Source organism: Kryptolebias marmoratus, linkage group LG12 (assembly GCF_001649575.2).
Source record: "Kryptolebias marmoratus isolate JLee-2015 linkage group LG12, ASM164957v2, whole genome shotgun sequence".
Taxonomy (NCBI): domain Eukaryota; kingdom Metazoa; phylum Chordata; class Actinopteri; order Cyprinodontiformes; family Rivulidae; genus Kryptolebias; species Kryptolebias marmoratus.
In genome coordinates, this window is record NC_051441.1 from 577,352 (window position 1) to 588,810 (window position 11,459).

At 49.6% G+C, this 11,459-nt stretch overlaps 3 protein-coding genes across 15 annotated transcripts in view; all 3 read right to left on the bottom strand.

Moving 5' to 3' along the window:
* The window catches only part of LOC108251203 (E3 ubiquitin-protein ligase TRIM39), a 12,443-nt gene extending 10,246 nt beyond the window's left edge, over nucleotides 1–2,197 (bottom strand). Inside the window, exons 1-2 of one of the 7 annotated variants that reach the window (XM_037978551.1) lie at nucleotides 2,164–2,197; nucleotides 1,336–1,394 (exon numbers count right to left, since the gene is read on the bottom strand). Coding sequence is in view for 1 of the 7 variants with exons in the window: in XM_017441400.3 (XP_017296889.1) it covers nucleotides 1,037–1,053 (17 nt within the window). In the remaining 6 variants the exon portion in view is untranslated. The other 6 variants (XM_017441401.3, XM_037978552.1, XM_017441402.3 and 3 more) reach the window with 6 other exon arrangements.
* An 809-nt stretch (nucleotides 2,198–3,006) lies between these two features.
* Nucleotides 3,007–7,119, bottom strand: utp18 (UTP18 small subunit processome component). Of its 2 annotated transcripts, none has more exons than XM_017441409.3 (13): nucleotides 6,765–7,119; nucleotides 6,336–6,478; nucleotides 6,164–6,259; nucleotides 5,961–6,037; nucleotides 5,769–5,875; nucleotides 5,356–5,481; nucleotides 5,107–5,281; nucleotides 4,924–5,024; nucleotides 4,738–4,828; nucleotides 4,523–4,646; nucleotides 4,215–4,389; nucleotides 4,000–4,142; nucleotides 3,007–3,355 (listed from the first exon to the last, which is right to left on the bottom strand). In XM_017441409.3, exons 1-13 carry the CDS (start codon nucleotides 6,978–6,980, stop codon nucleotides 3,331–3,333), a joined length of 1,599 nt encoding a protein of 532 aa, XP_017296898.1. In that variant the 5' UTR covers nucleotides 6,981–7,119; the 3' UTR covers nucleotides 3,007–3,330. The 2 variants fall into 2 exon arrangements, with proteins under 2 accessions (XP_017296898.1, XP_017296897.1); XM_017441408.3 differs by having other exon boundaries at nucleotides 5,769–5,878.
* Nucleotides 7,120–7,955: 836 nt separating this feature from the next.
* The window catches only part of LOC108251210 (WAS/WASL-interacting protein family member 2-like), a 7,785-nt gene continuing 4,281 nt past the window's right edge, over nucleotides 7,956–11,459 (bottom strand). For 2 of the 6 annotated variants that reach the window (XM_017441418.3, XM_017441422.3), the window contains exons 4-8: nucleotides 10,694–10,813; nucleotides 9,968–10,618; nucleotides 9,468–9,689; nucleotides 9,116–9,292; nucleotides 7,956–9,010 (exon numbers count right to left, since the gene is read on the bottom strand). In XM_017441418.3, the coding sequence (XP_017296907.1) occupies nucleotides 8,970–9,010; nucleotides 9,116–9,292; nucleotides 9,468–9,689; nucleotides 9,968–10,618; nucleotides 10,694–10,813 (1,211 nt within the window). In that variant the 3' untranslated portion in view covers nucleotides 7,956–8,969. Of the gene's footprint in view, nucleotides 9,011–9,094; nucleotides 9,348–9,467; nucleotides 9,690–9,967; nucleotides 10,619–10,693; nucleotides 10,814–11,459 lie in introns of those variants that run through there. The other 4 variants (XM_017441420.3, XM_017441424.3, XM_037978553.1 and 1 more) reach the window with 3 other exon arrangements.

An 11,459-nucleotide genomic window follows, 5' to 3' on the forward strand; every position in this document is an offset into this window, starting at 1 on the left:
CCCGACCCGGGGGCAGACACTCGACCCGACCCGGAGGCAGGAGACTCGACCCGACCTGGAGGCAGGAGACTCGACCCGACCCGGAGGCAGGAGACTCGGCCCGACCCGGAGGCAGAGACTCGGCCCGACCCGGAGGCAGGACTCTCATCCCGCCCTGCTCCAGGTCCCAGCAGAACCAGAACCAGAACCAGAAAGCAGACCCTGCTCAGCTACAGATTGTTCCGTTTAAAGGTTCTACAGAGAGAACTTTAAACGATTCAACCAGTGGAGCAAAGATCCTGATGCTGGAAGCTTATTTAAAAACAAACAAACAAACAAACGTCTGAGTCCTGATTACTGATCCGTCGACTCAGTTTGACACCAACTCTTCGTTCAGACCACGGTCCGCTCCTCCAGGTGGTCCAGAACCTGTGGGAGCACCAGAACCGGGTCCCTGATGGCTTCAGGGTCTGGCTGATGGTCCTTCTGGACCGCTGGGCTCTGCTCAGGAACCTCATCTGGTCATCTGTGGTTCTACGATGGTGGACCGAGGTACCAAAGTCCATCAGAGCAGAACGTCCCGCTCTACCTTCAGAGAAGACCCGAAACACCAAACCAAGTCTGGTTCTGGACCTCAGGACCAGTTCTACTGAGAATGTGACCCTAACAAACCAAACCCAGGCTGGTTCTGGATGTTCTGGACCTCATTTTACACTCAGTCCTGTTAACGCCTCTGATCCAGTCCTCAGTTCCTTATATTTTCCTTGAAGTGGTCCAGATCAGCAGTTCTCCAGACCTTCTGAGGGACTTTCAGGGGTTTTCTTTTGGACTTTGGCTGCTTTAGAACCGAGATCAGCCTTAAACAGACTCTGAGGAAACTGGGCCAGAGGAGGACCTGAAAAACTCAGAGTCTGAAGGTCTTTAAGAACCAGGACCTGAGAGGTCCCAGTTCAGACCTGAACCAGGACCTGAGAGGAACCAGAACCAGAAAGAGAAAAAGCACAAAAGACCCAGAAAGTCTGGAGAACTGCTGACCCGGATTACTTTAACGGCTCACAGGGAAGTCTGGATCATGGGAGGAACCGAGGACCGGCTCAGGAGTTCTGGGTCCGGTGGTTTTTGGTCTGAGCGGAACCTTCCATCTGCCTGACGGTTGTTTTAAAAACTGCTGGAAACTTGTCGGACCTGTTGGACTCGCAGGGGGCAGACACCAAAACCAAACCATCAGCAGCCGCCAGGTTCCTAAAATCCACCCGGCGAGACTTCCTGCTCCGGTTCTGTGAACCAGGGTCCGGTTTTCAGTCCAGACAGCTGGACCCAGTCAGTCAGGATTAAACTTTCAGTTTTTATTTTTACCTGCGAGAGAAAACCTTTCAGAGCAGAGCAGGAATCCTGATGACTCAGCAGAAACACACCTGAGGACAGGTGAGCTGATTTAAATCATCAAACTTTTCAGCTTAAACTGATTTCAGACAAAACTTTAAAAAAATGACAGAAAATCTGAACTTTTAGTTTCTAGACAAATAAAAGCTAAAAGAATCCTTTCAGAGTAAAAGCTGCAGCAGATTCTTACCTTCTCCTCCGTCACTCCACTCGTTTCTGTCACAAACCCTGACTGGCAGGTCTGTATCGTCACCAGTGGGCGGAGCCAGCAGGTGAGTTAAACTCGGTGGGCGGAGCCTTGAGCTCTGAAACAGGTTTGAGATCAGGTCCAACAGAGGCGAGCAGAAAGTTTGGATTTGATTCTTTTTTTGGCTTCAAAAATTAGTGAATTTAACAATATTCTTCAAAAACTTGAGATTAAATTTTTATTTTTCAATAATTATAATAAATATAAAGAAACCTGATTTCTTTTTTTAAGAATTTTATTTTTAAAAAAGAAAAAATTGGTCAGTTTGGACATTTAAACAAAATTCAGAGAAAAAAAATAATAAAAGAGTTTAAAAGCTGTTTGCATCCCGACCTTTGACCCCTGGCCGCTGTTTGCGTCCCGACCTTTGACCTCTGGCTGCTGTTTGCGTCCCAACCTTTGACCTCTGGCTGCTGTTTGTGTCCCAACCTTTGACCCGTCTGCTGTTTGCATCCCGACCTTTGACCNAATGACAGAAAATCTGAACTTTTAGTTTCTAGACAAATAAAAGCTAAAAGAATCCTTTCAGAGTAAAAGCTGCAGCAGATTCTTACCTTCTCCTCCGTCACTCCACTCGTTTCTGTCACAAACCCTGACTGGCAGGTCTGTATCGTCACCAGTGGGCGGAGCCAGCAGGTGAGTTAAACTCGGTGGGCGGAGCCTTGAGCTCTGAAACAGGTTTGAGATCAGGTCCAACAGAGGCGAGCAGAAAGTTTGGATTTGATTCTTTTTTTGGCTTCAAAAATTAGTGAATTTAACAATATTCTTCAAAAACTTGAGATTAAATTTTTATTTTTCAATAATTATAATAAATATAAAGAAACCTGATTTCTTTTTTTAAGAATTTTATTTTTAAAAAAGAAAAAATTGGTCAGTTTGGACATTTAAACAAAATTCAGAGAAAAAAAATAATAAAAGAGTTTAAAAGCTGTTTGCATCCCGACCTTTGACCCCTGGCCGCTGTTTGCGTCCCGACCTTTGACCTCTGGCTGCTGTTTGCGTCCCAACCTTTGACCTCTGGCTGCTGTTTGTGTCCCAACCTTTGACCCGTCTGCTGTTTGCATCCCGACCTTTGACCTCTGGCTGCTGTTTGCATCCCGACCTTTGACCTCTGGCTGCTGTTTGCATCCCGACCTTTGACCCCTGGCTGCTGTTTGCATCCCGACCTTTGACCCCTGGCTGCTGTTTGCATCCCGACCTTTGACCCCTGTCTGCATCCTGACCTTTGACCCCTGGCTGCTGTTTGCTTCCCGACCTTTGACCCTGGGCTGGTACCAAACCTTCACCTGTTACCACGGTGACTCCTCCCAGAACCAGAAGGACCAGCGTGTCGGAGGCGGCGGGTCCGGTTCTGTGACGATGCATTCAATTCAAACTTTATTTAAACCAGTCGTGTCTGAGAAACACCAGGTCATGTGACGTCTTTATTTCAGACAAACATATGAAACCAGATTTATTGTTTAAACAGAGAAACGTCAATTAGTTTTATTTGATTTAAAAAACATTTAAACGTTTTTATTTCTGCTCGACTTTCTGAGGAAAACCGGATTCTTCAGGTTCTGAAGAAACAGATTTAAGTGATTCTGATCAGAACCCGAGCCGAGGGCTGGTTCTGAGGGAGAACAAAGACGGAACCTTGTGGTTCTGTTCTACAGGTCGGGTTCCACAGACCGTCTTCACGGAGTCCAGGTCCTGCGGCGGTTCTGAAGGTTCTGTTCGCCTCAGAAGTCTTTGTAGTGCAGCAACCTGAACACAAACAGAACAGAACCGGTTCCTGAAGGACTCATCGAGTTCTGCAGAACTCTCTGCACTAAAGGGACAATTCAGACATTTTGTGTTAATATCTTACCTGTTGCAGGTAGCTCTTTGAACCACCTCAGTTTGGATTAATTACCTGAAGTTCTGAGCAGATTAACGAGCTAACGACCCGAGAACAGATCCACAGAACCAGTTCTGGAGGTTTCCTCAGTCAGGATTAAAGTCTGGATTAAAGCCTAGATTAAAGCCTGGATTAAAGTCTGGATCAAAGTCAGGATTAAAGTCAGGATTAAAGTCACTAACTGTGTTTTTATTTTGTTCTTTCTTCTAATAAAAAAAAAAAAAATCTACATTTTATGAATAAAAGCTGTTAGCTTGACGACGCTAATTAGCATCAGTCTTCTTCTTCTGTCTGTTACTCAAACTTGATCCCGCCCCCACTGCGTTATGATTGGCTGATTCTCTCTGTGGTCCATCAGACTGTCTGAGTCACACCGGCAGCCATATTTGGTCGTTCCTGACAGGAAGTGAGTTGGCATATTAAAGCTCATCTGAGCCGTTGAGGTCACTCAAAGAGCTACCTACAACAGGTAAGATACTATCTGTTAACAGCATTTCATTGGCTGTCTGACCTGAAGAGGGGGGCGTTGCCTTTGTTGTTAGCCAATGAGAAGAAGCCGCTGTGTGGCGAGAAGTCGAGGCAGCTGACTCGATAAGCGACCTTCCTCTTAGCGACGGGGAAGTTGGAGAACACGGTGAGGCTCGGCACGTGGACCTGAGGACACAGGTTAGAGGTCAGAGGTCACTGCCACCATCATCATCATCATCACGCTCAGCAGCAGCTCACCAGCCGAACGGCCTCATCTTCGACCCGTGAGGCGATGGCGAGGATCTCTGAGGAGGGGTTAAAAGTCAGCGACGTGGCCGAAGTCAGCAGGTTCATCACCGCCTTCAGAGGCTTCGGATTGGTCGAGTTAAGACACGCCTCCTGGAAGTAGATGTTGACCACGCCCGACTGAGAGCTGAAACGAAGGTCATGTGACACAAAGTTTTAAACAGCTGAAATCGCCGCGACGACAGATAACACATAAAATGACCTGTTTCCAAGGACTCTCAGCCAATCAGAGGGCAGGTCAGTAAAGGGGCGTGGCTTACCCACAGGCCAGGTAACGTCCATTTGGTGACGTGGCGATGGACGTCCCCTTCACGCAGCCGTCATCTGAGAACCTGCTGACGCACCGGCTGCTGCGCACGTCCCACACGTATACCTCGCCGTCCTCTGCACGCACACACACACACACACACACACATACATCACATGACAGGAAGTGGAGATGACATCACACATTTCAAAGAAGTCCCAGACTCACCTGAGTTTACAAAAACTCTGCTGCCGTCATGAGAAAAAGCAACGCCGCTGACGTCACCGTTGATCTTCATGCTGCGAACGACCTCGTTAGTCTGCGCGCGCACACACACACAATTACATGATCGCCCGCCCGTCCAGGGGTTAGAAGGTTACAGGTGAAGGTGACAGACAGCAGAACACGGGTCACCTTCAGCGTGAGGAGGTGCAGGTACCCGTTGGTTCCGCTCAGCAGCAGAGCGTCCCCTTCAGGACAAACGCAGAACTCCTTCACTCTGCTTTCATTCAGACCTGAACACATCATCACAGGCTTTTATTTTGAAAATCAGACAGATGCTACAGATGTTCGGAGGCTGTTTGGGGTGAAACGGACCTCTGACGGTGTGGACCGGCGCCACTCGGCCCTCCATCATGTCATACAGGTAGAACATCTTGTTCCTCAGGCTGGTGGCGATCACCGTCTCTCCGTCCCGGCTGAACCGGGCCTTGTGGACCGGGAACCGCTCCAGGTGGATGCTCTGAATCTTTGGGTTCGTCTTTCCGTCGACCTGAAGAAGAATCAGGTTAAAGTCACGTGATCCCACCTTCAGGCGTCTGCCGCTGGAGGCCGGGCCGGCGGTACCTGGAACAGGGAGATGGACTGGTCCAGTCCGGCCGTCATGACCACCTGAGCGGAGGGGTGGAACTGCACGGTGGACAGCCGGTCCTCCGAGGGACGGGCGCTGTTGGCAGGAAGACACTTCTTCATCTGAGGACGCAGAGACAGAACCAAACACGTGAGGCACCGTTACCGCGGCAACGGAGGAAATGACACCCGTTACCGTGGTGACGGAGGAAATGACACCCGTTACCGTGGTGACGGAGGCCACGGTAACAAAGCAGGTAAGACTCTAAACTTCTGCAGCATTGCTTTATTTGTTTTTTATGTTGTTATTGTTTGTTTTTGTTGTTGTTGTTTGTTTTTGTTTGTTAACTGAATCAAACAGTCTTCCTCCCAGCGATGAAGATGAAGATGAAACGTGTGGGCTCACTGACCCTCAGGACACCGCCGGGCAGCGTTTCTGAAGACGCCACAAAGTTCCCCGTCCTTCTCAGCAGGTCATCTTCCTCCTCTTCATCGTCATCATCTTCCTCTTCATCAGCTGCTGAAGAACAAAAACAAACAGAAACTCACGTCTGAGTTTGGACTAGGAACTGAGTAAAACGTTACAGGTGTTCTGATTCCACCTTTCTTCTTCTTCTTCTTCTTCTTCTGGTCACTAGGCTCCGCCCAGGATGGAGCCCCTCCCATCGACTTCTGGAACCTGAAACACACGGATCAGGTGTGTGTGAGGGAACCGAGTGTACAGGTGTGAGATGTTCCTCCTCAGCTCAGGTGAGTCCTGCAGGACCAGGATTGGACGCTGGCGTGTACAGGTGTGTTGACTCACTGCTCTCTCATCCTCTGCTGGAGCTTCTGTTTGGTCATGGACGCCTCGGCTTCTCCTTTGATCAGGTTCCTACGGTAACGATGCGTCATGTCCACCCTGACACAAACACACACAGGTAAATCACCACACCTGAGACCTTTACAGATGTTTCTGTCTTGGGGACTAAACTAACTCTTCCTCCAGCTCATCGTCCTCGTCCACCCAGGCAGCCTTGCTGGTCTGCAGCTCCTGATGATGAGGAGCCTCCTCTTCCTCCTCAGACTGCTCCAACTCTTCGTCATCCAGCAGCAGGCCTCCTGTCTGCTCATCTTCCTCCTGCTCCACCACAGGGATCACCACAGAGCTCAAAAACACTCATCTGGCTTCAAAACCCGTTAAACACACCTACTTTTGAAGATGATTTTTTATTACTTCGTTAAGAATTAAATAAATCTTTCCAACAATGAAAGCGTTTAAAGTGTTTAAAATAAAGCCGAATTTTCTGTAAGTAACTGTAATCTGTGGAACCATCTGACTTGTTGTAAATCGCGGGGTTTTGAAGCTGGGAGCAGTTAAACGTTGAATTGTCTGTTTTTCGAACGGAGTCTGGCGGGAACATCACCTCCTCCACGAGCCTCTCCAGCAGCTCGTCCTCCGCCCCGAACACCAGCGACTCCAGCCGCTTCACGGACCCGTCCTCCTCTCCCAGAACCGCCAGCTTCTTCACGTTCTGCTGCCGAAGCTGCTCCTCTTTCTCCGGGTCGGACTTCGCCGGTCGGGTTCTTTTCTTGGCCCGGTTCTTGTCCTCGGAACCCGGTAGTTTGATGACGTCCGCCATGTTGTTTTCCTTAAAGAAACCCGGGAGTTTAAGTTATCACCTTTCTGTTTTATTAACTTCTGTCTACATGAAGCAGGTAAACTTTAACATGTGGTGGCGTTGTTTTCCTGCTGCAGAGTCACGTGTTTCCGGGAAGCCCCGGCCTCTGAATGAGGAGTAATAAAACAGTCTGCCCCCTGGCGTCCAACAACAAAACTGCAGCTTTCTGCTTTACAAACATAAAAACTCAGGAAATATATTTAATGTTTTAATGTTTTACTTCAGCTGTGTCCTTAACTTCATCAGCTATGTTCCTATTTGTTATTTATTTAAATGTTTAAACAGTTTTCAGCTGATGCAGGTGAGTTAACACAACACCAAGACAGAAAAACATCAGCAATAACCTGTGAAGGGTCAAAGGTCATTTCCAGATTAGTTTACAGCTCTTAAATGTTTGTTAACTTCATTATCACCCACCACCAAAGGGAGATAATGTTTTTGTCATTAGTCTGTAGTGCTAGCAAAATATAGTTTTAGTATCACAATTGACTAACTAAAATGACAACCTGTCAGTTTAACAGATGAGCTAAAACCTGGTGGGTTAGTAGCTGAGAGTAAAACAACTGGAACTCATTTCTCAGTTTAAAACTCTGGCATCAGGCGGGCGATATGCATTCCTCCTCCTTACTCCTGACTGAGAGGGTTCCCAGAGAAACTCGCTGATAAGGATGAGAGGAAACAGACGTCAGTAACAGGAGTTTATTTCAGACAGCTGCAGGTTAGAGAAGCAGAAACCGGTCGGAGCATGCTGGGAAACCGGGCCCATTGGGCCCGGTGCAGCTGCAGGACCTTCAGAACTACAGATATCGTCTCTACAGTCGGTCCTGCAGCAGAGAGATCAAATGTTTCAGAGTGTGACGGGTTCTGACGGGTTCTGACGAGCTCCAGCCAGCAGTAAGGCAGACAGACGAGGCCCGGAGGAGCGGGTCCAAACGAGTTCCTCCTCAGATGAAGCCTCTGAAGCAGGAAATAAGCCTGAACAGGTTCTGATCCAAACCTTAAAGGAACAGAAGGACGTCTCGCATGCAGAGAGAAGCAGGTCTTTACAGCAAGAGGAGAAACATCTGGAATAAACAAAAATAAAAAACTAAAAGTGCAAGAATGTGAGGAAAATACACATTCTTGATGTTATAAAAAACTAAACAGGTTCACAGTTTGAGTCCTTCACACGTGGATTTCACCAAATTAGTTTGACTCTTTTAAACATTAATAAATGTTTATTGGTTCAGTCTGATGTTACTGATGTTTTAGTCAGTAAAAATAACCTTTGACCTTTGTCTAATTTCATCAGGTGACGCTCGTTAGCAGCTCGTTCTCTCAGGAACGTTTCCTCCCAAAATCCTGAAATAAAAAATGTTCTTTATTTCTCCGGGAATCATGAGAAATGATCTAACACTGAAAAAGGGGGCGGAGCCATTCACAACAGGGGGAGGGGCCACCTGACTCCAGGTGAGGTTCTGCAGGTGGTTCCAGTCCGTCTTGGCACTTAATGAGCCGACCGTTGCTGAGTATTTACAGTCCGAGAGAAAAGCTGGATTCAGGACCGTTAGTGGACTCAGGAGGTCCAGACCCAGACCGGGTCCTGGTTCTGGTTCTGGACGTGTCTCAGAGTCAGTTTGTGGTTAAACTCCCATCAGTCTTCAGATCAGTTTGTCAGTTTTGAACATTTTACTGTAAGTTTAAAATAAAATCATCAGAATTCTGCTGAAACGTTTCCTGTCAGCTGATCTCCTCCTCCTCCTCCTCCTCCTCCTCCTCCTCCTAGCTGCATGTCGATGAAACAAAAAGTGCCGGTGCAGAAATAAATTCAACATGGAGGAGAGGAGGAGGAGGAGACGGGTCGATCTGTCAGACGTCTCCTCAGCCAATCAGCTGTGAGCAGAGATGAGGCGGTGATGGACAGACGGGATGATGAAGCGTGTGTGTGTGTGTGTGAACAGTGTTTGCTGTTCACCTCCCGACAGGAGGAAGGGGCGGAGCTCCTCTCATCACTAAAACAAACAACAACAAACAGGTCAGTAAACGAGCACAGAGAGCAGGAAACAAACATTTAAAGCTTCATCTGAGTCTCTCACTCCCTGCCGTCTAAACTCCACCTGGATCCTCTCTAGAGCGGCTCGTCTGACGCTCAGACCTGAGGAGGAAAGCTGAAGAGCTCCAGAGTCTCGTACCTCTGTTGGCTTTGCTCGGGTAGATCTTAGCAAAGTGTCTGTACTCGTCTGGAGGAGGGAAGTCGTCCAGAGGATGGAAGGAATATTTGGACTCAAAGTCGTCTGCAGGAGGACAAACAGCTCGTTAGATCAGTCAGCTGCTGCTGGAGGTGTTAATCTGAACACATGAGGTCAGAGGATCAGGAGGAGACAAAAGAACGAACAAAACACCTGAAAATAACCTGAACAGGTAAACTGATCGATAAACGGATCAAACTCCTGCTGGACGAAGACTCACCAACAAAGGAGCGAGGGATGGAGGAGGAGTGGCCGTTACGGAGAGGAGGAGGAGGCGGGGGAGGAGCAGCAGGAGTGCGGGAAGGAGGGGGAGGAGGTTTTCCTCTGCTGGGGGGGTCAGAGGAGAGGGAGGGGCTACCGTGTGTCCTGTAAGGTGGAGGGGGCGGAGCTTCTCTGCCACCTGCTCGTAACGATGAAGATGACTGAGGCGGAACAGGAGGAGCTGTGGAGAGAAACGTTCAGGTGATCAGTTCAGGATGGAAACTCTGAGGAAGCAGCCTCTGGGCGCCGGCTGGTTGCCGTGGCGACCCTCAGCAGGATCTGAGATCCCGGTCTGGTGGAGGTTCTGGACCAACAGGTCGGATCCATGGAGGCCCGCCTCAGAACCTTCAGCTCTTAGATGACTCCATGAGGAGATGGGTGGTCATAATGTTATGGCTGATTGGCGAATCACGTAAATAAAATAAATAAATCATAAAAATGGAAGAACTGAACTCTCACCTGCTCCTCTACCTGGCGCCTCTCTGACAGGGGGCGGCGGCCTGTTGGCGCCCTGTTGGGACGGTGTGGGCGATGCAGGGGGTGGTGGAGGGGCGGGGCCTCTGGTGGGGGTGTGGCCTCCCGGTGAGGGGGCGGGTCTCTTGTTGCTTAGGGAGTTGTGACGCAGAGGCAGCTCTGGCGCCGCCTCGCCACCTCCTGATGGACTGTTGATGCGGTAAGGTGGAGGGGGTGGAGCTAGAGAAGAGGAGGAGGCGGGGTTTCCCCCAGAGGTGGGAGGGCGCCTGTTGTTGCTAGGAGACGGGGGCGGTTTGGATGGGAGGGGTGGGGTGTTGTTAGGAGTTGGAGGGAGGGGCTTCTCTCTGTTGTAAGAGGAGCAGGGAGGGGAGGGAGCGTTACCACGGCGACAGAGAGGAGGAGGAGGAGGCGGGGCTGAGGAGGAGTGCTTCATGCCGGTGGAGGGGGAGGAGGCAGCCGAGGAGGGGGTGGAGGGAGCGGGGGAGGAGGACAGGTTGGGGAGGGAGGGACGCTGCGAGCGGGACGTTTCCATCGGTGACAACGCCTGAGGGGAGGGGCTTTCTGTGTCGTCATGGCGATGGCTTGGTGGGCGGGGCGCAGCGCCACGAGTGGAAGGAGAACGTCCCGAGGAGCCGTCTGCAAAATATAACCAAACATTATTAAACAACGTTGTTTATTCCCGTTAATCAAAACAAAGAAGAAGCCTCTGACCTCCGACCGGCCGCAGTCTGGGAATGCCGCCCGTGAACAGCCCTCCGATTGGTGGAGCAGAACCTGACGGACTTCCTGCTGCGCTGCCATTGGCTCCTGCGGCTCCGCCTCCTTTGGGCTCTGAGAACCAGAACCGTTGGACAGGTGAGTGCAGGATGAGGCTGTGATGTCACTGCTGTACGATGACATCAGCGGCGTGACGATGGATTAGTGCGAGAGGCGGGAACAGGTGAGGACATCAGACAGGTGAGATGAGCTGAGATGAGGTGAGCCAAGGTAAATTAAAAATCAGGTGTTTACGCTCCCGCGCAGTCCCGATGACATCATCGCAGCACAACACACAGTCAAAAACAGGTTAATAATCAGCGATGACATCACAGGCGGTCAGGGCTGCACAGCCACAGGAATCAATAATCAATAATTAGAATCTGATGAGGTTAACTGGTTTAACTAACCCTAACTACCGGCCCTCAGGGGTTCTGATCCTGATCAGTCCCCTGGAGCTCAGTGGGTTCACACCATCTGTTACCACGGAGACAGAGACAGGACGGTCTCCAGTATCTGTTACCATGGAAACCCAAAGTTAAACCTCATGTTCTCTGCTGCTCAAACTCTTAACCTTCTTCTAGGACAGGAGCAGAAATAAAAGTTATTCAGTATTTTTCTGACGGACGTTCATCTTGTTTTTATAACTTGCTGCTGGAGAAACACCAGCTCCCCGCGGCCTGGATGGATGGATGGAGGGAGGGATGGATGGATGGATGGA

Coding starts and splice junctions, on each gene's coding strand:
- utp18 (XM_017441408.3), bottom strand. CDS start 6,980: ATGGCGGACGTCATCAAACTACCGGGTTCCGAGGACAAGAACCGGGCC. Junction 5,482..5,768: donor TGCCCGGCGGTGTCCTGAGG/GTCAGTGAGCCC, acceptor CTGCGTCCTCAG/ATGAAGAAGTGTCTTCCTGC. Junction 4,390..4,522: donor GGACGTTACCTGGCCTGTGG/GTAAGCCACGCC, acceptor CCTTCGTTTCAG/CTCTCAGTCGGGCGTGGTCA.